The following is a 24,712-nucleotide window of genomic DNA, read 5'->3' as shown; positions in this document are numbered from 1 at the left end:
TTAACCAACGTGAATGGCTAATGCAAAATGTCCAGGAACACATAAATATTAAAGATATTGATGAATTACACAAATACTTATAATCATTTTAAAACTTTAAATACGATCATTAACTTTTTTTCTTTGGCCAGAACTTTATTTTGAATCTTATGGTCTTCTTCGAAGATATACAAATATAAAACAAATTGAACATCCCAACATGGTACAGCTTATTCTATGAGACCTAAACCGTTTTGAGAAAATGTTGAGCATAATAAACTGTAACATGGAAATTAATTTCAACCATCGGTTAATGCGAATCCAAAAGAAGTTCTTTCAAAATTTTAATGTTGTTCAAGAAATGATAATGAGAAGTGCTGACAACAAATTAAAACTGGTGGGCCAAAAAATCAACAAGCTAAAATCTGGCGTATAAGTTACAAAAATTGGGAAAGGATCTAATTAAAATAAAAGACAAGGACACAATCGTTTTCGTTTAGGCCCAAACTCCAACAAAGAAAGTCCTTATTTTTTGGGGTCAAAATCAGTCAAAAAGTTTAAAGGCCTGGTTGGAACATAAGCCCAGTAAAAAAGTCTACCTGTGATTATGGAATACAAATCCAGCCTCTCTTTTTTTTATAAAAAAAAGCCGTCCTGAAAACGGATCCATTTGTTTAACCCAGTCATACTCCATCAAACTGGATCAAATATTAATTATTAATTATTAATATTATAATAAAAACCATAAAGGAGCAACCCAACTCTTTCCATAAAGAAAAGGCCATAATTAAAAGCCAGTGACCGATAAGGGTTGGGTTTAATAGAAGAGGCTAATTTTTTATAACGTGGCAAACTAAGGTTTAAATTTCCACTAGGACAAGTATCCACATTCAGAGCTTGATAGTATTTTGAATAGGATTACCTCTAATAAAATAATGCCTATGTTTTAGCAAAAAAAAAAAAAAGACAGCAGCTTCCCTCTTGTACCACCAATGCTTTGCATTACATGTAAATGATTAAATTGGATCTTTAATTTTTGAGTCTTACATCTGATTTAAAAATTAATTACTCTTCGCCGTCTCTTATGGGAAATCTCACCATAATCTTTGGCATAAAAATGTCCATACTAAGAGATTATAGATTCACGATGATGATCTTTTAAGCTTAATTTGAATAAATAAATTAGGCAGCAAATCCTCTACGCTTTGTATAAATTAGTCCTCTTTGGCAAGTTGTTCAATTTCCTTGTGTTGTTTCGGCAATGGTAATGTTGCTTTTGGACTCAGCTTTATTAAATTATTAGTGCTTATTGTTGGTTCCACATATATTGCCTTTCTCCATGTATTTTTTTTAAAATATTATTCCTAGTAAAGTAATCATTTTAACTTTTATTTTTATTGGCTTAGTACTAATCAACAAACATACTTTCACTAACAATATATGCGAACCATTTCTAGTGGATGCATGAGGTAGATCATTTTCTTTTCTTTTTTTGGTTTTTTAATCAGTCCATCACTCTAACTGCTAATAAATCTCCAACTTTTTAGCCAAATTACCATTTTTTGGTGTTAGACAATCTAAAAAGATTTGACTATATTCACGTAAATGAAGAGCCATACGTAATAAACATATTTTATATATCATAATTTAATCAGAAGACGCGTCTCCATGGGCATAATTTATAGTTTTTATTATGAACAGTTCCTATTGAATTTTAATAATTACTACTTTGGTCCTTAATATATAAACCAATCTAATCCAAATCAAATCAAAATAGGAAAACAACGTAAAATACAATATCATTAAGAATTTTAAAAAATGGTAACAATAATTTTAAATGATAAATATATTTTGAATTTTGACTCTGAGCCAGCGTCGTCTCCATTGGGAAGTCCACTCTCTCCTCCTCCGCTATTCAAGAAGCTTCACGGTCCCCTTGGTTTCTCTGCAAATCTGAAATGTCGATCGCCATAGTAGACCACGCCCTTCCCTACGACACTCACAATCTCTACGATGTTTCCTTCTACACTCACAACATTCACACACTGCTCACTTCTTCCCCTTCCATGGTCGATTCCTGGCTCTCCGAAACCCGCAACCTCCATTCCCTTCCCCAACCTCTTATCGTCGGCCTCGACGTCGAATGGCGCCCGAATTTCCACCGCAATATGGAGAATCCGGTCGCCATATTACAACTCTGCGTGGGCCCTCGATGCCTCATATTCCAAATCCTTCACGCCCCAAACATCCCCCAATCCCTGATCAATTTTCTCGCAAACGCGAATCACACTTTCGTGGGCGTTGGGATCGAAGAGGATGTGGAGAAACTCGTGTGCGACTACGAACTGAGTGTGGCCACATTCGTTGATCTGCGCGATCTGGCGGTTGACAAGCTGGGGGATAATGAACTGAAGAAATCGGGGCTCAAGACCCTGGCTCTGCGTGTTCTTGGGAAGGAAATTGAGAAGCCAAAGAGTATCAGTAGAAGCAGATGGGACAATCTGTGGCTTACTCCTGAGCAGGTAAAATACGCCTGCATCGATGCCTTTATTTCTTTTGAAGTTGCAAGGCTTTTGTATTCTGGCCAACTCTAGGCGTGGGGATTGCTTGGGATTCAGAACTCGGTACAATTCGTGGATAAGTTAATTCTGGCGTGATGTGTGGTTCTGTTAAATGTGGATTTCATTGGAGTTTGTTTGTATTTTGATGAAACTTTTCTGTGGTTCATGAAGTGACTTTACCTATGACGTGTCTTGTGTGTGGAGTATTTCATGAGGATGGTTCTCAGACAATAATAGGATTTTGGAGGATCCAAGGTTGGTATACGCAGTATATATAACTGATGCGTTTGAATTCTCTTCTTTTGTTGACGTTGTTTTTTTATCTTTTCACACAAGAAGGGCTTCACACACACACGCACCCAACTAAGTTTGAACCTAGGAGGTGCTCACAAGTAACGAATGATTTGTAAATATTTTGTAAGTATTTTTTAAGTTTTGAATTTTGTTCTATTTATGTTTTTTTTAAGACAAGTGATAGTGATCAAGATCATTTGATAAGAAATTTGGTTTCCATAGGTAAATAATTAGCAGCTTAGGCTTCTTCTGAAAGCCATTTCTTGATCTCTTTTCAGTAGTTTGTGTCCTTTGAAATAACTTCTTTTTTCTGTGCGAACTAAAAATATTAAAAAATAATATTCTTCCAGGTCCAAATATAAAATTATTTTGTAGTGTAATTTATATTACAAAATAAATCTTACATTTAAGACTGAAGGAATATAAATTCTTTAAACCTAATCATATTTGAACAACATAAAAATTTTAATCTCGCAAGGAATCGAAGTCTCAATCCTCCTTCGCAGACCAATATGTAGTAATAGTTACTCTTTTCTTGAGCACAGCCACATGATGTTTTATGATTGTAATCGACCCAGAGAAACCAATTTCTTCAAAACTTGAAAGCAAATTCTTCAGCAAAAAGGGCTAGGAAAAGGAAAAGAAACATGAAAAGGTTAAAAAGGAAAAAAAAAAAAACACCTTGAAAGCAAATTCCAAGACCTCATTTTTAAGAAATTATTATTAGTACAGGTGGAAATATTCCTCTGACTGATTATAGCTACCCAAACATGGTCATTTTAAAATAAAATTATAAAAAAACTAATGATACTGAAATATACGGTGATTACTATGGGAAGGCTAATTTTTGTTTCTAAAAATGATAAGAAATTGAAGTAAGCTAGATTATATATTGTTCTGCTTCTCATTTTTTGTATTTCAAACTTAATTACTCTCTCCGGTCTTTTCTATTAAATCATATTAACTACCTTTTTGAGGATTAAGGAAATTAATTAAAATTAGCTAAATATTAAAAAAATTCAACTTTTTAAATTTAACCTTCGATGGTTAAAGCTTATTGGGGGAAAGAACGAAAAAAGCCACCTTCTCATCAGTAATCAACAAGACAAAGGATTTTCTTAAATTGGAATAAAGTGAAGATTGATCTCCTGAGATCATTTGAGAAGAAAATTGATTTCAATTAATGCATGAATATTTTTATTGTACCAGTTAATTCTGGTGCCATGTGGGGTTGTGCTAAATGTGGATTTCATTGGAGTTTGTTTGTATTTAGATGAAACTTTTCTATCCATGATTCCTGAAGTGACTTTACCAATAACATGTGTCGTGTGTTATATACTTGGTGTATTTCATAATGGGTGGTTACGTTGGTATATGCAGTATTGATGTCTCGTTAAGGCATGCTTTTGAATTCTTTTCTTTTGTTGTTGTTGATTTTTTTTTAAATCACATGTGCGCTTTTTTTTTGTCCTTTTCTCACAAGAAGGGCTTCACATATCATACACACGCATCCAACTATAAGTTGAACCTGCGAGTTACTCCTCTGATCCTATTTATAAAGTACTTCCAGCACGTTTCATACAAACTAAAAAAAATCTTAAATTTCATTAATTCTCATTTAAAATTTAATAAATTTTTAACTTTATCCCTATTTAATATAAATTATACTTTATATAAACAAAGTCAACACAATAATAAATAAGAGATAAAATTGTACATCCATACAAAAAAATTTTCTCAGTACCTTATAAATAGAATAAAAAAATACCTTCCCTCTCTGCCTTATAAATAGGATCAGAGGAGTACTCACAAGTGATGAATAATTTGTAAATATTTTGTAAGTAGTTTTTGTTTTCTTCATGTCTTTTTTAAGACAATGTAAGAGGGATCAAGATCATTTGATAGGAAATTTAGTTTCAATAAGTACTCCTCCGGTTCTTAATATAAGACCTATTTAACTAGTTATAAAAAATATGACATGTTTTTCCTAAAATACCATAATCATCTTTCTTAATATTTTCCCTCCATGTCCTACTTAATTATGGTTGAGGGAATATGGAAAAGAAGTAATTTAGAAAAAATTAATAAATAGGTTTTATATTTAGGATCAAGATTAACTTAATAATTAGGTTCTATATTAAGAACTAGAGGAGTAAATGATTAGTAGCTTGCTCTTCTTCCAAAAGCCATTTCTCCATCTCTCTCTTTTTAGGAGTCGGTGTTCTTTGAAAGAACTTCTTTCTTCTGTGTGAAATGAAAATGTTAAAAAAATAATATAAATATTTTAAATGGATTAAGAAGCATTCAATAGCCTAGAGTATTTTGTATTTTGTGGTGTATCCAATATTTTAAATTATTTTTTTAAGTGTATCCAACACCATAAAATACTTTTCAGAACATCCAGCTCTCTAAAGTAGTTTTTTTAAGTATGTACAATACCCTAAAATATTTTTTGGTGTATCCAGTAACAAGATAAAAATAATAGTTTAAGTGTTAGAGGCACTTGAAAAATATTTTAGGGTGTTAGACATGCCTGAAAAATATTTCATGATGCTAAATGCACTACAAAATACTTTAAGGTGTTAGATGCTTTTAACACAATATTTTGAGGTGCTGGATGTATTTATTCTAATTATGCTTGAGCAACGTAAAAATTTAGATACTATTGGGAATCCAAATCTCAATCCTCCTTCCTAGACCAATAACGTAAATATTTGTGTGTAAACCAAATTATAATTTAAAAGTGATTTATAATATACGAAGTAAATATGTTAGAAGAGTTTTGTCTCGACTAATGTAAAATTATTTTTTTTGGGTATCCCAAACAATCCAATGATATTGTAATGTTTACTCTTTTCTTGAACACAATCAGATGATATTTTATTCAAACGAAGTCGAACCAGAGAAACCAATTTCTTCAAAACTTGAAAAAGCAAATTCTCTTTGGCAAAAAAGAAAAAGAAAAAACCAATTCTCTGGCAAAAAGTAAAAAAGAAAGAAAGAAAGAAAAAAAAAACAAAAAGGTTGAAAAGGGAAAAAAATGTTGAAAGCAAATTACAAGACTTCATTTTTAAGGAATTATGCTTACTACGGTTTGCGGGAAGAAATACTCCTGTAACTAATTATAGCTACCCAAACATGATCATATTAAAATAACATTACAAAAAAAAAATGATGATATTGAAATATATGGTGATTACTATGGGAAGGCTAATTTTCATTTCTAAAGATTGTAAGGAGTTGAAGCAAGCTAGATCATATATTGTTCCACTTCTCTTTTTTTTATTTCAAAATTAAATACTCTCAGTGGTCTTTTCTATTAAATCATATTAACTACTTTTCTTAAGGATTAAGGAAACTAATTAAAATTAACTAAATATTCAAAAAAATTCACAAATTTTTAAATTTAACCTTTAATAGTTATAGCTTAAAAACCCACCTTCTCATCGATAATCAACAAGACAAAGAATTTTCTTAAAACTGGAATAAAGTGAAGGTTGATCGCTTACGTTCATTTGAGAAGAAAATCAATTTCAATAGATGCATGAATATTTTTTTTTGTACCAAAATAAGGATTGAGGAAATTAATTAAAATTAGCTAAATGTTAAGATTTTTTACAACTTTTTAAATTTAACCTTCAATGGTTAAAGCTTATTGGGAGAAAGAACGAAAAAGCCAGGTCTCATCAATAATAAACAAAGGATTTTCTTAAAAGCAGAACAAAGTAAAGATTGATCTCTTGAGATCATTTGAAAAAAAAAAAAATCGTTTTCAATTGATGCATGAATATTTTTACTGTACCAATTAATTCTGGGGTGATGTGAGGTTGTGTTGAACGTGGATTATTTCATTGGAGTTTGTTTGTATTTAAATGAAACTTTTCTATCAATGGTTCCTGAAGTGACTTTATCAATAACATGCGTCGTGTGTTATATAATTGGGGTATTTCATAATGGGTGCTTCTCTGACAAGATCCAAGGCTAGTATACGCAATATTGACGTTATATAAATTTGGGAATGGCTAATGAAGTTATATAAATTACTTTAAAATATTTATATTTGCCGCTTTTCTTCAAATTAATTTATTTGACTTATAAACTAATGTGTAGTCTAAATATCTAATGTTACACATAAGTATTTTAGAGATGTCATGTAACATATAATATAATTAAGTAATTTATTTAGCTTCTTTAATCTATTCAAGTTTGTCTTTTCGAGTCTTATATTAAGAAGCGAAGATAATATATGATATGTATACAAGTTGATAAATTTTAGAAAAATAATTAATTAAATTTTATTAGTTAATTTTTTTCATCTTAGAAAAAAAATCAAATTATTGGATCAAGATAGAACTTATTTAAATACTCTTATCTTTCTTTTTCATCTTTATTCCTTCTTTCTCCACGTTACAAACTCTAAAAGCCAGAAATCCTAGCATTATAACGCACTTAGCTTTTTGTCCAGGAGTTACTTTGAAAAGTAGCCTACCTAAACAAACTTTTATCACCAAGTGACTCACCAACGTGCATTCTCCAGTTTCTTAGGCACGGTATCTTTCCAAAACAAAGATCCAAACGAGCGCTAAATGATTAGTAGCTTGGGTTTCTTTCGAGAGCCACTTCTCCATATCTCTCTTTTCAGAAGTCTGTGTTTTTTAAAAGAACTTTTTTTTTTCTGTGTGAAATGAAAATATTAAAAAATAATATAAATTCTTTAAATGGATTATAAAACACTCAATATCTTAGAGTATTTTATATTTTGTGGTATATCCAATATTTTGAATTATTTTTTTTAAATGTATCCAGTATCATGAAATATTTTTCGGAGCATCCAGCTCTCTAAAATATTTTTTTGGGTATATCTAGCATCTTAAATTATTTTTTGGTGTATCCAGCAATAAGGTAAAAAAAATTACCTTAAGTGCCTGTTTGGTTCACTGAATCTTTGGAAATATAAGGGAATGTAATAAAATATAATGATGATTACATGAGTTTGTTTGGTACACCATTAAAGAAAAGTGATGCATAGACATAAAAAATGTTTGGTTGGATTACAAAGAATATAAAAATAGGTAAAAATAGTCTATCAAAAAAAAAATACCCTTATTTACATATACATAATTTTATCTAATGATTTAAAGTTGTTTTTTTCCCCTCCAAATATATATATAATAAACCTAACCACATATATAATAATAAGTTCAAGCCAAAAAAAACAGAGAGTATATAGTACATAAATAAATATAATAATATATATGTATGCTTTCCCATTATCAGATTCTCCCTTGCAACTAATATATATATATATATATATATATATATATATATATAGCACCAAATATGCATCAACCATGCAACTAAAGTTTAGTAGCAATATGTAGCGGCGACTGCGATTGCCAATGATTCATCAAAACTTCTATGAAAGCAAAGCAAAAAGGGCCTCCGAAAACTGGAATTTTCAGAAAGAAAAAGATGTGACCTTCAATGTAAAAGAAATATGGCAGTGTTAATAAATGAAATATTAGTCTTGCAAAAGAAATAATAGCAGCAACAATAGAATTCTTCGAAGCCGATCCAGAAAAACTAATTTCTTCAAAACTTAAAAAAATAATGAAAAAGCAAATTCTCCTGCAAAAAGGGGCCAAAAAAAGAAAAAAATAAAGAAAAAGATAAAAAGGTTAGAAAGAAAAAAAAAAGTTGAAAGCAAATTACAAGACTTCATTTTTAAGGAATCATGATTACCACCGTCTGCGGGAGGAAATACTGCTATGACTGATTATAGCTGCCCAAACACGATCATATTAAAATAAAACTATAAAAAAGATTATATTGAAATATATGGTGATTACTATGGGAAGGCTAATTTTCATTTCTAAACATCGTAAGGAGTTGAAGCAAGTCAGATCATATATTGTTCCACTTCTTTTTTTTTTATTATTTCAAAATTAATTACTCTCTCCAGTCTTTTCTATTACATCATATTAACTACTTTTTTTAAGGATTAAGGAAATTAATTAAAATTAACTGAATATTAAAAAATTTGCAACTTTTTAAACTTAACCTTTAATAGTTATAGCTTGAAAAGACACCTTCTCGTCAATAATCAAGAAGACAAAGGATTTCCTTAAAACTAGAATAAAGTGAAGGCTGATCTTTTAAGTTCATTTGAAAAGAAAATCAATTTCAATTGATACTTGAATATTTTTATTGTATCAAAATAAGAGTAAACTGCTCTTTACTCTTCCACAAAATGAAACATGACGTGTTTACAACATTTAGTTGTCCAGTTGTCTTGAAAGGTTGAAAGGTTTCAGTGCAATACTTACAGAATTATTCACATCTAAATGCCTTTTCTGAGAATAAATTATTATTTACTTTATAATATGTAGTATAGTATTTTTTTTTTTTGGATACAAAGTATAATGTATTTTCAATATTTAATATATACGGTCTGATGGGGTTTATGAATATAAGCCCAAGTATGGTACCGCTTATTGAAACAAGGCAAGGCCTATGAATTAAGGCAGCTCCAAGCAACCTAATAATAAAATTTGTAATTCTGGAGGGAGAATTACAATGAATTCTCCATGATTGGTAAGTCCAAATAATAAGTGAGTAGTTATTATTTATTATTCTGAAATTTGTTGTTGCAAGTTGCTCTGTTATTAATAAAATTTTTAAGTAAATATGTTTTTTATTTAGAACTTTATAATGATTCTCCCAACTCTTAATGTTGCAATCTGATCCGGTCCAGTCAGATGAGTATATGAAAAAAATGTAACCAATGGTATTATGATTTACTGCTTAAATAATGCGGTTGTTTCTCATGCTTCATGTGGCACAATGGATCCGGGACTAACAAGGTTGGTTTTCTGGCTCATGTTTGCATAAAACACTCTAATGAATTTAATATTACCATTTGTTGCGTTCATACGTATAGGATATGTTCTGGTGAGGTTTTCTTTTGAATTTAGGGTCTAATTTTTAAAACAAAATGTAAGATAGTCTTCTCACTAATATAATTATGGCTATATTAATAAATTTCTAAAAAAATTATCAAAAACACGATAATGGGTGATTTTTATGTCTTCTAATATCGGCGATCACAACTTGAAAAATAAAGATGCGTATTTATTTTAATTATATAGTTTAAAAATTAGATATAAATATGTTAAAAGATTTATGTTATATACTCATTATATATAGGAAAATACTTATATTAAATCTCCTATGTCCAATTATATCATGTTTTTCAATTACATATAGTCACATATGACACATGACACATATCCATATGTGATAAGAGAACTTGATATAATCATATATATATATATATATATCATAATTTACTTTATGTTTTAGGCGATTTTATTTTTCTTCAATTATTGTAATTACTGGAGAAGAGCTAAAGAGGAGAAGATGGGCAGAAAGGCTTTAACAAAAAATCTCAACTTAGCAACGAAGGCAAGAACTTTTTGACTTCCAAAGGATTGCAAGCATTTACCTTAGCAATGAAGGAGGAGTCGCAAAGCATTGGTCATATCATCAGTTTCCAATAATTGAAGAGCCCTTGTTCATAACCATAACCTCCATAACGAGAGCCACTCTCCAGTACAGGTACGATATATCTTCTCGCATGCTTTATATATATACGTTACGTCCCCGTTACAGTTTCTGAAACGTTTGCTGGATTTGGTGGGTTAATAATATTGCTCCCATGGCTTCAACTGCTATTCCGGAACAAATTTCGTTGAGAGTTTTTGTGGACAAAGAGCAAAACAGAGTGCTCTTTGCCGAAGCAGAGAAGGATTTTGTGGATATTCTTTTAAGCTTCTTGACTCTGCCACTGGGAACTATTGCTAGACTCGTAAGTAGGGATTCAAACATGAAGCCTTGCCGATTCGGATGCATAAGCTCGCTGTATGAAAGTGTGGGAAATCTGGACCCCAAGTATTTGAATTCGGAGACATGCAAGCAAATGCTGCTTCAGCCAAGGAACTCCATGGAACGTTATAATCAAAACCTCAAACTCAACATTGATGACACTCAACCAACCAAGTATTATGCTTGTGAACGTTGTCTTTTTCAAGGACCTTCTCTGGTGACCACTTCCAAGAATATGAAATGCAAATGTGGGCGGGATTTTACGTTCCTTCTGAACGCTTGCGGATCGCTCTTATGCAGTCCTGTGGTTAGTGGATCTGATAAAAACGCGGGTGATAGTGATACTAGAGGTAATAATATCTTTTTGCAACCCATTTTATGTTTTTGGTCTATCCTTATTGAACAAACCATATGCTACGTTTGACTCGATTATTAATAATTTAATATTGCTTCATCCCCTACCTGTCCAAAATGCAGAGGACACATGGGAAGGCTATGTAAAGGAGACTGCATCTTTTATTATTTCTGATGATCTCTCTGTAAACTCTGCTGATTTGAGCACAATATTGTGTCTGCTAAAGAATCTAGGCTCTAAAGATCCACCCCAGGAATCCACTGTGGTTCTTTGCTCAAAAGAGGTGAACTTCTGGAACCATTGATTATGTCATCACTATGAGTCTTAAATCCTTTATCTCTCATCATGTGATGATTTATTATGTTTTCGAAGATCTTGGACCTACTCAAGTGCTTGATAATCTCGAAGACGGCACTCACAGATTCATTGTTAAGGAAGGAGCACAGCCTTGTGAATTCTGAAACCTTTCTCAAGATAACTGAGAGACTAGGCAGAGAGAACACTAGGACGATGAAGATGAGGGTATTGATCAGAAAATCAAAGTTCAAGATATTGTTTGCTCAAGTTGAGGAAGATGTCATGGACCAGCTTCTTAGTTTCTTGACATTCCCAGTAGGAGCAGTAGAAAGAGTTTTAGAAGGAAACTCTGGATTGGAATGCGTCGACAAATTATATAACAGTTTGTTCAATTTTGATTCAACGGGAGACTTGAAGTCAGAGAAGTTGAAAAATGTGTTCGCCAACCTCATGATAGCCCCATTCTTTAATGTTAATAACCAGATGTTACCTATTGAGGAACTAAAGTGTCCGTCTCGGTTAAATTGTTGCTCTAACGACTACGCTGCTGGTCCATATTATTTGACTACCGATACTAGTTTGTATGTCCGTGGTGTGAGAAGAGTAAGAATGTGCGACCCTAAGTCCCCAGTAACGGAGGACAAATCAGGCAGTGGATATGCAAAGAGTGGAACCAAGTTCATGGTTGCTGATGACTTGTCTGTGAAACCTTTATCATGTCATGATGTTTTATCACCTTTGACTGAATTCAAGGTGCCTTACCATGACTTGGAAGAAAGAACAATCTACATTGGGGTACAAGAGGTACGTATCTTCTAACCTTTAAACAGACAAATTAAAGGACATGCAAATTTTGTTTGAAACCAAAAAACAAGAAGTTATATGGTTTGGGTTTGTTTTCCCTTGAATGTGATCAAATTTATTAGCATGCTTGCTGCAATTTTCTTTTGCCTTCTGTATCAGACTCATGCATACAAATGCAGGTTATGAGCATCCTTCAAGCTTCCATGGTTTCAACATCAGCTTTGACAATTGGCCTGAAAGAATTTTTATCAAATAATGTTAAGAAGAAGGGGAAACAAAGACGCAAAGCAAAAAAAAAATAACTGTTGGCGAAATGGAAGCTTGCGAGCTACTTGACTAGCTCTTCGATTTCCTGATTCTCTTTCGTACTTCTACCTTGTTGTTTTGTTTTGAAGAAGTGTGATGGCTTCTGATTGAATAAATAATTATATAACGGTGGTTTGGTGCCCAACGTATTTGCTTTATCTAGTCGTATTTGCTTTATCTAGTGATTCTCCTTCGCTTTCCTATCAACTATAGAATTCACAACCCCCTACTCCAGATCAAAAGAACTTCATAAAACAGGTGGACGATTTTTCCCCCTTTTAGGTGATGGGGAGCCATTTCGTTCTATGAATTTCATCCACAATCAAATGGCTTAACTTTTCCACACGAGTGAAAATATATGGAGAAATCAGATCCCCTTTCCCCACTCCACAAGCTCTGCGCATTAATACTCTCAATACAAACCACAATGATTTTACAAAGTTTCAGGCTGACACGAGTTTCTATTAGTATTTCTCTGGTGAAATCCATTCCAATCTATAACGGTTTTCCAAGTTCACTTTGGTTGCTGTGAACCCCACAACCTCCCCCCCACCCAAAAAAAAAAAAGAAAAGCTTTATTGAGCAAATTATTCCAAGCAATTATAGTGATATCACTGCGCTGCCTTCCCTATTATAAAACTGCGTTGGTTTGTTGCCAACCAACTTACTAAGATACTGTTTGGTATGAAGCATGGAAAATGAGAGGTAGAGATTGTGATTGAGATTGGGATTGAAAAAAATCTATTAGAAAGATTACTTGTTACATAGGATTGGACAAAACTATGTGTATGAGATTGGAAAAAACCATAGGGGGAGATGGCGTGGTATTCTCCAATCTCATCTTCATGAGTTTGTCCAATCTCATGTAACAAGTAATTATTCATACTAAATACTCTTTTAATAATTTTTTTGAAGTTTAATCTTACTTTATTTCTCATTCTTAATGGTTTGTACCAAACAGAACCTAAGTGTGCTGGGCCATCACTTTGGAGATGATTTACATTTGCAGAAAAGAGTACAAGGCATTGAATATACTCTTCCGGTCCTTAATATAAGACCCATTTAACTAATTTGATTATATTAAGGAAGTTAGGTAAGTTAGTTAATTATAATAAATGTGACACGTTTTTCCTAAAATACCATAATCATCTTCTTTAATATCCCCTCTCTTCTACTTGATTATGGTTGAGGGAATACCCATAGGGGTAATTTAGAGAAAATTGATAAATATGAGAAATGGGTCTTATATTTAGGACCAAAACCAACTCAACAATTGGGTCCTATATTAAGGACCGGAGGAGTATTAGCAAATGCCCAGTCAGTTCTTTCCTTAAACGGTATCTGTATGAGTTGAGCTTCTTCAATACAATCTTTAATAGGTCTCATGGTTGCATAATTACAAGACTCATTACCTACGTACGTACCTTGTCATTCAAAGAAAGATAGGCGCTGAAATCTCCAATAGTAACCTCATATTTCTGCTAATATTTTCAAGGTCGACCCACAACTGTTTTCTTCAGCATAAATACGGGACAAGCGGAAGTTCTTGTCACCATTGACATCAGTGAAGAAGTTGGGTAGTAGCGAGATTCAAGTAATAGTCTAAGATTCATGGATTTAGGGCGTTTGCCACCTTTAATAGTTATAGCTTAATGGGAGCAAAAAACGTAAAGGCCACCTTCTCATGAATAATCAACAAGACAAAGGATTTTTTTGAAAACTGGAATAAAGTGAAGACTGATCTCTTATGATCATTTGAGAAGAAAAATTAATTTCGATTGACGCATGAATATTTTTATCGTACCAAAATAAGAGCAAACGACTCTTCACTCTCCCACAAAATGAAACATGATGTGTTTACAACGTATAATTGTTCTGAAAGGTTTTAGCACAATACCTATGAATTATTAACATCTAGTTGCCTTTCTGAGAATAAATTATTATTAGGATAAGGTATTTAAATACCTTGGAAGTATTTATGAATGAGCATCCAGCACCTAAAATTTTTTCTGACTCTCACATGCTCAAGAAGTTTTATTTCATACCATTTCTGCTCTAAACTATTATGGACCATTAAGTTTAACCGTTACAGATACTAGTCATACCGCATAATTTCACAATCAAATTTAATAGCTAATAATGGTCAACGTATTTTTGCTATGAAAATAAATTTTTTGGGCATATAAGAGCAAAAACAATCCATATGCTGAATGTTTTTTCATAGATACTTTTGAGATATTTAAACACTTTATCCCATTATTGTTTACTTTATAATATGTAGTATACTATATTTCTGGCAGAAAAAAGAAAGTAGTAAAATATATGAAAAAATTCAATATTCAATATACACGGTCCAATGTTTTGGCCGAAAAAATACATACGGTCCAATGGGGTTCATATATTACTATACGCTGCGTTGATAGCCACCGGATACGTTGTGGCCGAAAAAGGGTACATGATATGTGCAAGTGACGTTTTCTTTTGCATTCAGGGTCTAATTTTTAAAATGGTTAATATAATCTTTAGTGTCATCAAATTTACCTTTATTTTGATTTTGGTCTTTCAAATTTCAAACTGTAGGTTTTGGTCCCATAAGGACATAATGGTTCAGATTTTTATTAAATTATAGGAATTGATATTTTAAATGAAAAAAAATTTAAGAGATCAAAATTTATAATTTAAAATTTGAGGGACTAAAACCAAAATGAAGGCAAACTTAACAGACTAAAAATTATATTAACCTTTTTTAAAACAAAAATGTAAGATGATTTTCTCACTAATATAATTATGGTTATATTAATAAAATTCTAAACAAATATGACGATGGGTGATTTTTATGTCTTGTAATATCCGCGAGCACAACTTAAAAAATTATTTATATATTTTAAAAATTAAATATCAATATGTGATAAAAAGATTTATATTATACTAAATATATAGTATCATAATTTAATATTATTCATGTTTCAGGTAATTTTAATTTTCATCGATTATTATAAGTGCATACTTTACTTGGTTGCAACCCCTCAGAAAAAGGCATTTAACAAAAAATCCTACCTTAGCAATGAAGGCCAGAATCTTTTGACTTCAAAAAGAGTGCAGGCATTTACTTATCGAGTAAGCCTAATTGAAAGTTGAAGAAGGAGGAGTCACAAAGCCTTAGTCATATCATCTGTTTCCAATAATTCAAGAGCCATTGTTCATAACCATAACCTCCATAACGAGAGCCACTCTCCAATACAGGTTCTATATATCTTCTTGTGTGCTATGCACACACACATGCACACCAAATTCAAATAGGTTACGTCCTCGTTACAGTTTTTGAAGCATTTGCTGGATCTGGTGCGTTAATAATATTGCTCCCATGGCTTCAACTGCTATGCCGGAACAAATTTCATTGAGAGTTGTTGTGGACAAAGAGCAAAACAGAGTGCTCTATGCTGAAGCAGGGAAGGATTTTGTGGATATTCTTTTAAGCTTCTTGACACTGCCACTGGGAACTATTGCAAGACTTGTGAGTAAGGATTCAAACACGAAGCCTTGTCGATTCGGATGCATAAGCTCGCTGTATGAAAGTGTGGGGAATCTGGACCCCATGTATTTGAATTCTGAGACGTGCAAGCAAATGCTGCTTCAGCCAAGGAACTCCATGGAACGTTATAATCAAAACCTCAAACTCAACATTGATGACACTGAGCCAACCAAGTATTATGCTTGTATACATTGTCTTACTGAAGAAGTTGGTTCTCTGGTGAGCACTTCCAGGAATATGAAATGCAAATGTGGGCGGGATTCTTGGTTCCCTCTGAACCGTTGCAAATCGCTCTTATGCAGTCCTTTGTTAAGTGGATCCGATAAAAACGCGAGTGGCGATGCTGGAGGTAATAATTGCAATGCATTTTATATTTTTTGTCATCCTTATTAACAAACCATATTTGATTAGATTATTAATATTTTTCTTTTAGACCTTGTCCAAAATGCAGATAATACATGGGAAGGCTATGTAAAGGAGACTGCATCTTTTATCATTTCTGACGATCTATCTGTAACTCCTGCTAATTTCAATATAACATTGTGTCTGCTAAAGAATCTACGCTCTGAATGTCTACTGGAGGAATCCACTGTAGTTCTTAGTTCAAATGAGGTTGAGTTCTGAAAACATTAACTATATCTTATTTTCTTTATATCACATCACCTAATGCTTTAATTTATTATGTTTTCGAAGATTTTGGACCTACTCAAGTACTTGTTGATCTCCAAGACGGCACTCACAGATTCATTGTTAAGAAAGGAGCACAGCCTTATGTATTCCGATACCTCGTTCAAGATAACTGGTGAGAGACAAGGCAGAGAGAGCATTGGGATGATGAAGATGAAAGTATTGATGTCAAAGTCGAAGTCCAAGATATTGTTTGCTCAAGTTGAGGAAGATTTCATGGATCAGCTTCTTAGTTTCTTGACATTCCCATTGGGAGCAGTAGAAAGAGTTTTAGAAGGAAACTCTGGGGTGGTGTGTCTCGACAAACTATATAACAGTTTGTTGAATTTTGATTCAACCGTAGACTTGAAGTCAGAGAATCTAAAAAACATGTTCGCCAACCTCATGATAGCCCCATATTTTAATGTTAATAACCAGATGTTACCTATCGATGAACTGAAGCATCCGTCCGAGTTAGGTATTTGTTCTAACCATGATGATGATGATCGATATTATTTGACTGCTGATGCAAGTTTGTATGTCCATGTTTGGAGAAGAGTAAGAATGTGCGACCCTAAGTTTCCAATAGCGGAGGAGAAATCAGGCAATGGATATGCAAAGACCAGAATCAAGTTCATGGTTGCCGATGACTTGTCTGTGAAACCCTTTTCATCTCACCATGTTCTGTCATCCTTATTAACTGAATTGAAGGTGCCTCACCATGACTTGGAAGAAAGAACAATCCGCATTGGGGCACAAGAGGTACGTATCTTCTAACCTTTAGGCACAACAAATGAGATGCAAATTCTGTTTGGAACGAAAAAACAAGAAGTTATATGGTTTGGGTTTGTTTTCCCTTGAATATGATCAGATTTATTTGCATGCTTGCTGCAATTTACTTTTGCCTTCTGTATCAGACTCATGCATACAAATGCAGGTTATGAGCATCCTTAAAGCTTCCATGGTTTCAACATCAGCTTTGACAATTGGCCTGAAGGAATTTTTATCAAATAATATTAAAGAAGAGGGTGAAACGAAGACGCAAAGCAGAAACATAACTGTTGGCTAGTGCTTCAATTTCTTGATTCTCTTTCGTTCTTCTCTCTTGTTGTTTTGTTTTGAAGAAGTGTGATGGCTTATGGTAGAATAAATAATTATATAATGACGGTTTGGTGCTCAACGTATTTGCTTTATCTAGCAATTCTCCTTCACTTTCCTATCAATTACAGAGTTTGCAACCCCCTATTCTAGGTCAAAAGAATTTCTAAAAATTTCATAAAATAGGTGGACGATCTTTTTTCTTTTTTCTTTTTTTTCCCTCCTTTCAGGTGATGGGGAGCCATTTCATTCTATGAATTTCATCCATAATCACTTGGCTTAACTTTTCCATACATAGAGTGAAAATATATGGAGTAATCAGATCCCCTTTCCCCATTCCTACGTACAACTTGAGGTTCTTATTACATAACTAGTTTGAAAAAATTAAAAAAATTAATTCAGTTGGTTAATTGTAATAAATTTGTGTTGCGTTTTCTAAATTATCCTATTTAATTATGTGCATTAAAAATATTCCTTAGTGAGAACACCTTGCAAATAATGAGAATATTTTAGAGAAAATATTATAAATTTGATAGACAAAGTGGATTGAAATCTTATATTTAGAATCAAATTTAATTTTTAACTAACTCTTATATTAAAGACGGGATGCAGTAATATTGAAAACCGTGAGACCTTTTTTTTCCCCGAAAATTTAAAATAGATATGTATATATTGTTAATTAATTTGATATGATGAAATAATAATAAAAAAGCGACACGAGCTGTGAATAAATAATAATTTAATTCACCTTCGATTCTATGTTACTCTATTTTAATTTATTTATGGATGATAATGATTATAACATTGTTTCATCATCTAGTAGTATACATGTTTTATTAAGAAATATAATTATTATTTATGTGTATGAAATTATTCTTTATTTTATTTCTTATTTCATTTTATTTTATACATAAGGAAGAAATATTAGTCTATGGGGACCTCAAATCTCTGGAATTGGGATAAAGTGGATGGACACTGGAGAGGAAGTCAAATTAACCAACGTGAATGGCTAATGCAAAATGTCCAGGAACACATAAATATTAAAGATATTGATGAATTACAAAAATACTTATAATCATTTTAAAACTTTAAATAGGATCATTAACTTTTCTCTTTGGCCAGAACTTTATTTTGAATCTCATGGTCTTCTTCGAAAATATACAAATATAAAACAAATTGAACATCCCAACATGGTACAGCTTATTCTATGAGACCTAAACCGTTTTGAGAAAATGTTAAGCATAATAAACTGTAACATGGAAATTAATTTCAACCATCGTTTAATGCTAATAAAATGTTGTTCAAGAAATGATAATGACAAGTGCTGACAACAAATTAAAACTGGTAGGCCAAAAAAATCAACAAGCTAAAATCTGGCGTATAAGTTACCAAAATTGGGAAAGGATCTAATTAAAATAAAAGACAAGAATAACAATTGTTTTCGTTTAGGCCCAAACTCGAACAAAGAAAATCCTTAGTTTTTTGGGTCAAAATCAGTCAAAAAGTTTAAAGGCCTGGTTGGAACATAAGCCCAGTAAAAGTCTACCTGTGATTATGGAATACAAATCCGGCCTTTTTTTTAATAAAAAAAAAACCGTCCTGAAAACGGATCCATTTGTTTAACCCAGTCATACTCCATCAAACTGGATCAAATATTAATTATTAATTATTAATATTATAATAAAAACCATAAAGGAGCAACCCAACTCTTTCCATAAAGAAAAGGCCATAATTAAAAGCCAGTGACCGATAAGGGTTGGGTTTAATAGAAGAGGCTAATTTTTTATAACGTGGCAAACTAAGGTTTAAATTTCCACTAGGACAAGTATCCACATTCAGAGCTTGATAGTATTTCGAATAGGATTACCTCTAATAAAATAATGCCTATGTTTTAGCAAAAAAAAAAAAAAGACAGCAGCTTCCCTCTTGTACCACCAATGCTTTGCATTACATGTAAATGATTAAATTGGATCTTTAATTTTTGAGTCTTACATCTGATTTAAAAATTAATTACTCTTCGCCGTCTCTTATGGGAAATCTCACCATAATCTTTGGCATAAAAATGTCCATACTAAGAGATTATAGATTCACGATGATGATCTTTTAAGCTTAATTTGAATAAATAAATTAGGCAGCAAATCCTCTACGCTTTGTATAAATTAGTCCTCTTTGGCAAGTTGTTCAATTTCCTTGTGTTGTTTCGGCAATGGTAATGTTGCTTTTGGACTCAGCTTTATTAAATTATTAGTGCTTATTGTTGGTTCCACATATATTGCTTTTTTCCATGTATTTTTTTTTAATATTATTCCTAGTAAAGTAATCATTTTAACTTTTATTTTTATTGGCTTAGTACTAATCAACAAACATACTTTCACTGACAATATATGCTAACCATTTCTAGTGGATGCATGAGGTAGATCATTTTCTTTTCTTTTTTTGGTTTTTAATCAGTCCATCACTCTAACTGCTAATAGATCTCCAACTTTTTAGACAGATTACCATTTTGTTTTGTTAGACAATCTAAAAAGATTTGACTATATTCACGTAAATGAAGAGCCATACGTAATAAACATATTTTATATATCATAATTTAATCACAAGACGCGTCTCCATGGGCATAATTTATAGTTTTTATTATGAACAGTTCCTATTGAATTTTAATAATTACTACTCAGGTCCTTAATATATAAACTAGTGAACTAATTTGAGTAAATTAAAAAATTAATTAAATTAGTTATTTATAATAAATATGTGTTGTCTTTCTTACAATATTCTTACTAATGAAGTGTATTTGCTAAAACTATCATTACTATGACAATAATCTTAAAAAAATAGATAAATATAAAAGATAAAATGAATTAAGACATTATATTTAGAACAAAAATAAAAGTCAAACAATCTCATGTATTAAGGATAGGAGGTAGTATTTTATATATCAATTTACAATTTTTTTTTTGGTGTATACTAATGTACAATTTTAAAATTGCCGATCAACAATGATACAAAGGTTAAAAAAAAAAACAACAATGATATCGAGAAAAGCCGAACCAATCTAATCCAAATCAAATCACAATAGGAAAACAACGTAAAATACAATATCATTAAGAATTTTCAAAAATGGCAACAATAATTTTAAACGATAAATATATTTTGAATTTTGACTCTGAGCCAGCGTCCCATTGCGAAGTCCACCCTCTCCTCCTCCCCTATTCAAAAAGCTTCTCGGTCCCCTTGGATTCTCTGCAAATCCGAAATGTCGATCGCCATAGTAGACCACGCCCTTCCCTACGACACTCACAATCTCTACGATGTTTCCTTCTACACTCACAACATTCACACACTGCTCACTTCTTCCCCTTCCATGGTCGATTCCTGGCTCTCCGAAACCCGCAGCCTCCATTCCCTTCCCCAACCTCTTATCGTCGGCCTCGACGTCGAATGGCGCCCGAATTTCCACCGCAATATGGAGAATCCGGTCGCCATATTACAACTCTGCGTGGGCCCTCGATGCCTCATATTCCAAATCCTTCACGCCCCAAACATCCCCCAATCCCTGATCAATTTTCTCGCAAACGCGAATCACACTTTCGTGGGCGTTGGGATCGAAGAGGATGTGGAGAAACTCGTGTGCGACTACGAACTGAGTGTGGCCACATTCGTTGATCTGCGCGATCTGGCGGTTGACAAGCTGGGGGATAATGAACTGAAGAAATCGGGGCTCAAGACCCTGGCTCTGCGTGTTCTTGGGAAGGAAATTGAGAAGCCAAAGAGTATCAGTAGAAGCAGATGGGACAATCTGTGGCTTACTCCTGAGCAGGTAAAATACGCCTGCATCGATGCCTTTATTTCTTTTGAAGTTGCAAGGCTTTTGTATTCTGGCCAACTCTAGGCATGGGGATTGCTTGGGATTCAGAACTTGGTACAATTCGTGGATAAGTTAATTCTGGTGTGATGTGTGGTTCTGTTAAATGTGGATTTCATTGGAGTTTGTTTGTAATTTGATGAAACTTTTCTGTGGTTCATGAAGTGACTTTACCAATAACATGTCTCGTGTGTGGAGTATTTCATAAGGATGGTTCTCAGACAATAATAGGACTTTGGGGGATCCAACGTTGGTACACGCAGTATAGATAACTGATGTCTGGTTTTGCCAAGGCATGCATTTGAATTCTCTTCTTTTGTTGTTGTTGTTGTTTTCCCCCCGGTAAATCACATCGGCTTCCTTTTTTCCTTTTCTCACAAGAAGGGCTTCGCGCGCGCGCGCTCGACCGTAAGTTTGAACCTGCGAAATGCTCACCAGTGATGAATAATTTGTAAATATTTTTTTTAAGGTATGAATTTTGTTCTATTTATGTTTTTTTTAAGACAAGTAAGAGTGAACAAGATCATTTGATGAGAAATTTAGTTTCAATAGGCAAATAATTAGCAGCTTAAGCTTCTTCTGAAAGCCATTTCTTTATTTCTTTTCAGTAGTCCGTGTTCTTTGAAAGAATTTCTTTCTTTAGTGAAATAAAAATATTAAAAAATAATATTCTTCCTGGTCTAAGTATAAAATCATTTTGTAGTATAATTTATATTACAGAATAAATTTTACATTTTGAATTAAAGGAGTATAAATACTTTAAACCTAGTCATATTTGAGCAACATAAAAATTTTGATCCCGCGTAATCGGAATCTCAATCCTCCTTCGTAGACCAATAACATAGTAATGTTTACTCTTTTTTTTAGCACAACCACATGATGTTTTATCCAAACGAAGATTGTAATTGACCTAGATAAACCAGTTTGTTCAAAACTTACAAGCAAATTCTCGAGCAAAAAAGGCTAGGAAAAGAAAAAGGAAAAGGAAAAAAGAAAGAAAGAAGATTAAAAAGTAAAAAGAGGGAGGAAAAAAAAAAACACATTGAAAGCAAATTCCAAGACTTCATTATTATTATGACCGGGGGAAATACTCCTACAATTAATTTTACCCATCCAAACATGGTCATATGAAAATAAAATTATAAAAAAAATGATGATATTGAAATAGATGGTGATTACTATGAGAAGGCTAATTTTTGTTTCTAAAAATCGTAAGGAGTTGAAGTAAGCCGGATCATATATTGCTTCACTTCTCATTTTCTCATTTCAAACTTAGGGGGTGTTTGGATTGAGATAAACTCCTTCACATATTTATTTTGTATACCATAAAATCACTTTTAAAATCATGATTTTGATTCCATTCAAACACTCTCTTAATTACTCTCTCTGGTTTTTTCTATTAAATCATATTAACTATTTTTTAAGGATTAATGAAATTGATTAAAATTAGCTAAATATTAAAAAATTTACAACCTTTTAAATTTAACCTTCAATGGTTAACACTTATCGGGAGAAAGAACGAAAAAGCTACATTATCATCAATAATCAACGAGATAAAGAATTTTCTTAAAACTGGAATAAAGTGAAGATTGATCTCTTGAGATCATTTGAGAAGAAAATTGATTTCAATTGACACATGAATACTTTTACTATATCAATTAATTCTGGTGCCATGTGGGGTTGTGTTAAATTAAATGTGGATTTTATTGGAGGTTGTATTTGGATGAAATTTTTCTATCTATGGTCCTTGAAGAGACTTTACCAATAACATATTTCGTGTGTTATATAATTGGAGTATTTCATAATGGGTGGTTCTCAGACAAGATCCAAGGTTGGTATACGCAGTATTGATGTCTTGTTAAGGCATGCTTTTGAATTCTCTTCTTTTGTTGGTGTTTTTTTTTTAAAAAAAAAAATCACATGTGCGCCTTTTTTTCCTTCTCTCACAAGAAGGGCTGCACAGATCACACGCACGCACCCAACTGTAAATTTGAACCTGCGGGTTACTCACAAGTGATGAATAATTTGTAAGTAGTTGTTGTCCTCTTCATGTATTTTTTAAGACAATGTAAGAGGGATCAAGATCATTTGATAACTGATAAGATAGTTAGCTTCAATAAGTAAATGATTTGCAGCTGGGGCTTCTTCCGCAAGCCATTTCTTCATCTCTCTCTTTTTACTCGTTGGTGTTCTTTGAAAGAACTCCTTTCTTGTGTGTGAAATGAAAATATTAAAAAATAATATAAATACTTTAAATGGATTAAGAAGTATTCAGTCGTCTAGAGAATTTCATATTTTATGGTGTATCCAATATCTTAAATTATTTTTTTAAATACGTAACACCGTGAAATATTTTTTGGTACATCCAACTCCCTAAAATATATTCTTAGATGTGTTCAGTATCCTAAAATATTTTTTGGTACATCCAGCAACAAGACAAAAAAAATATTTTAGGTGTTATATGCCTTTGAAAAATATTTTAAGGTACCAGACACACCTGAAAAAGACTCCAGGATTTTGGATATATTACAAAATACTTTAAAGTGCTGGATATTTTTGAGAAAATATTTTAAAGTGTTATATGCACTTACTCTAATTATATTTGAGCAATGTAAACATTTAGATCTTGTTAGGAATGGAAATCTCAATCCTCCTTTCAAAACTTTTATGTTATACACTACTTCCTGTCCTTAATATAAGAGTTCATTTAATATTTATTTTGATCTTAAATATAAGACCCCAATCTACTTTGTCTTTTATATAGTGCTTATAATAATAATAGTTATAGCCAATATATTTGATTAGTAAAAATATTTTAGGAAAAACAATACTTATTTATTACAAATAACTAACTTAACTAATTTTCTTAATCTACTTAAATTAGTCAGCTAGCTCTTATATTAAGGACAGGAGGTAGTATATCATAATTTACTTTATGTTTTAGGTGATTTTATTTTTGGGAAAATGACAGAAAAATGACAAATAAACTTCATAATGCCAAAAACATCTGCTAAATTTGAGAAATCCCAATTTAGCCCCAAGAGACTAATTTGGAATTTATAAATTTGCTGAAA

General features: G+C 32.2%; 3 protein-coding genes across 3 annotated transcripts; all 3 read left to right on the top strand.

Annotated features, from left to right (window-relative positions):
* The first annotated feature begins 1,937 nt into the window (after positions 1 to 1,937).
* Positions 1,938 to 2,715, top strand: LOC114727922 (Werner Syndrome-like exonuclease). Its single transcript, XM_028914708.1, has one exon. The coding sequence runs from the start codon at positions 1,938 to 1,940 to the stop codon at positions 2,571 to 2,573; it is 636 nt and encodes a 211-aa protein (XP_028770541.1). The 3' UTR covers positions 2,574 to 2,715.
* A 7,836-nt stretch (positions 2,716 to 10,551) lies between these two features.
* On the top strand, positions 10,552 to 17,747 carry LOC114727960 (uncharacterized). The gene is made up of 4 exons (XM_028914749.1): positions 10,552 to 11,068; positions 11,196 to 11,356; positions 11,446 to 12,174; positions 17,616 to 17,747. Exons 1-4 carry the CDS (start codon positions 10,552 to 10,554, stop codon positions 17,745 to 17,747), a joined length of 1,539 nt encoding a protein of 512 aa, XP_028770582.1.
* A 3,236-nt stretch (positions 17,748 to 20,983) lies between these two features.
* Positions 20,984 to 21,721, top strand: LOC114727924 (Werner Syndrome-like exonuclease). The gene has a single exon (XM_028914709.1). It carries the CDS (start codon positions 21,030 to 21,032, stop codon positions 21,663 to 21,665), a length of 636 nt encoding a protein of 211 aa, XP_028770542.1. The 5' UTR covers positions 20,984 to 21,029; the 3' UTR covers positions 21,666 to 21,721.
* The last annotated feature ends 2,991 nt before the right edge of the window (positions 21,722 to 24,712 follow it).

The sequence above is a fragment of the Neltuma alba genome, unplaced genomic scaffold (genome assembly GCF_004799145.2).
Source record: "Neltuma alba isolate B1F8T4 unplaced genomic scaffold, ASM479914v2 tig00012515_pilon, whole genome shotgun sequence".
Lineage (NCBI taxonomy): Eukaryota > Viridiplantae > Streptophyta > Magnoliopsida > Fabales > Fabaceae > Neltuma > Neltuma alba.
Note: the sequence above shows the minus strand (reverse complement) of the source record. Positions and strands in the feature narration are given on the sequence as shown.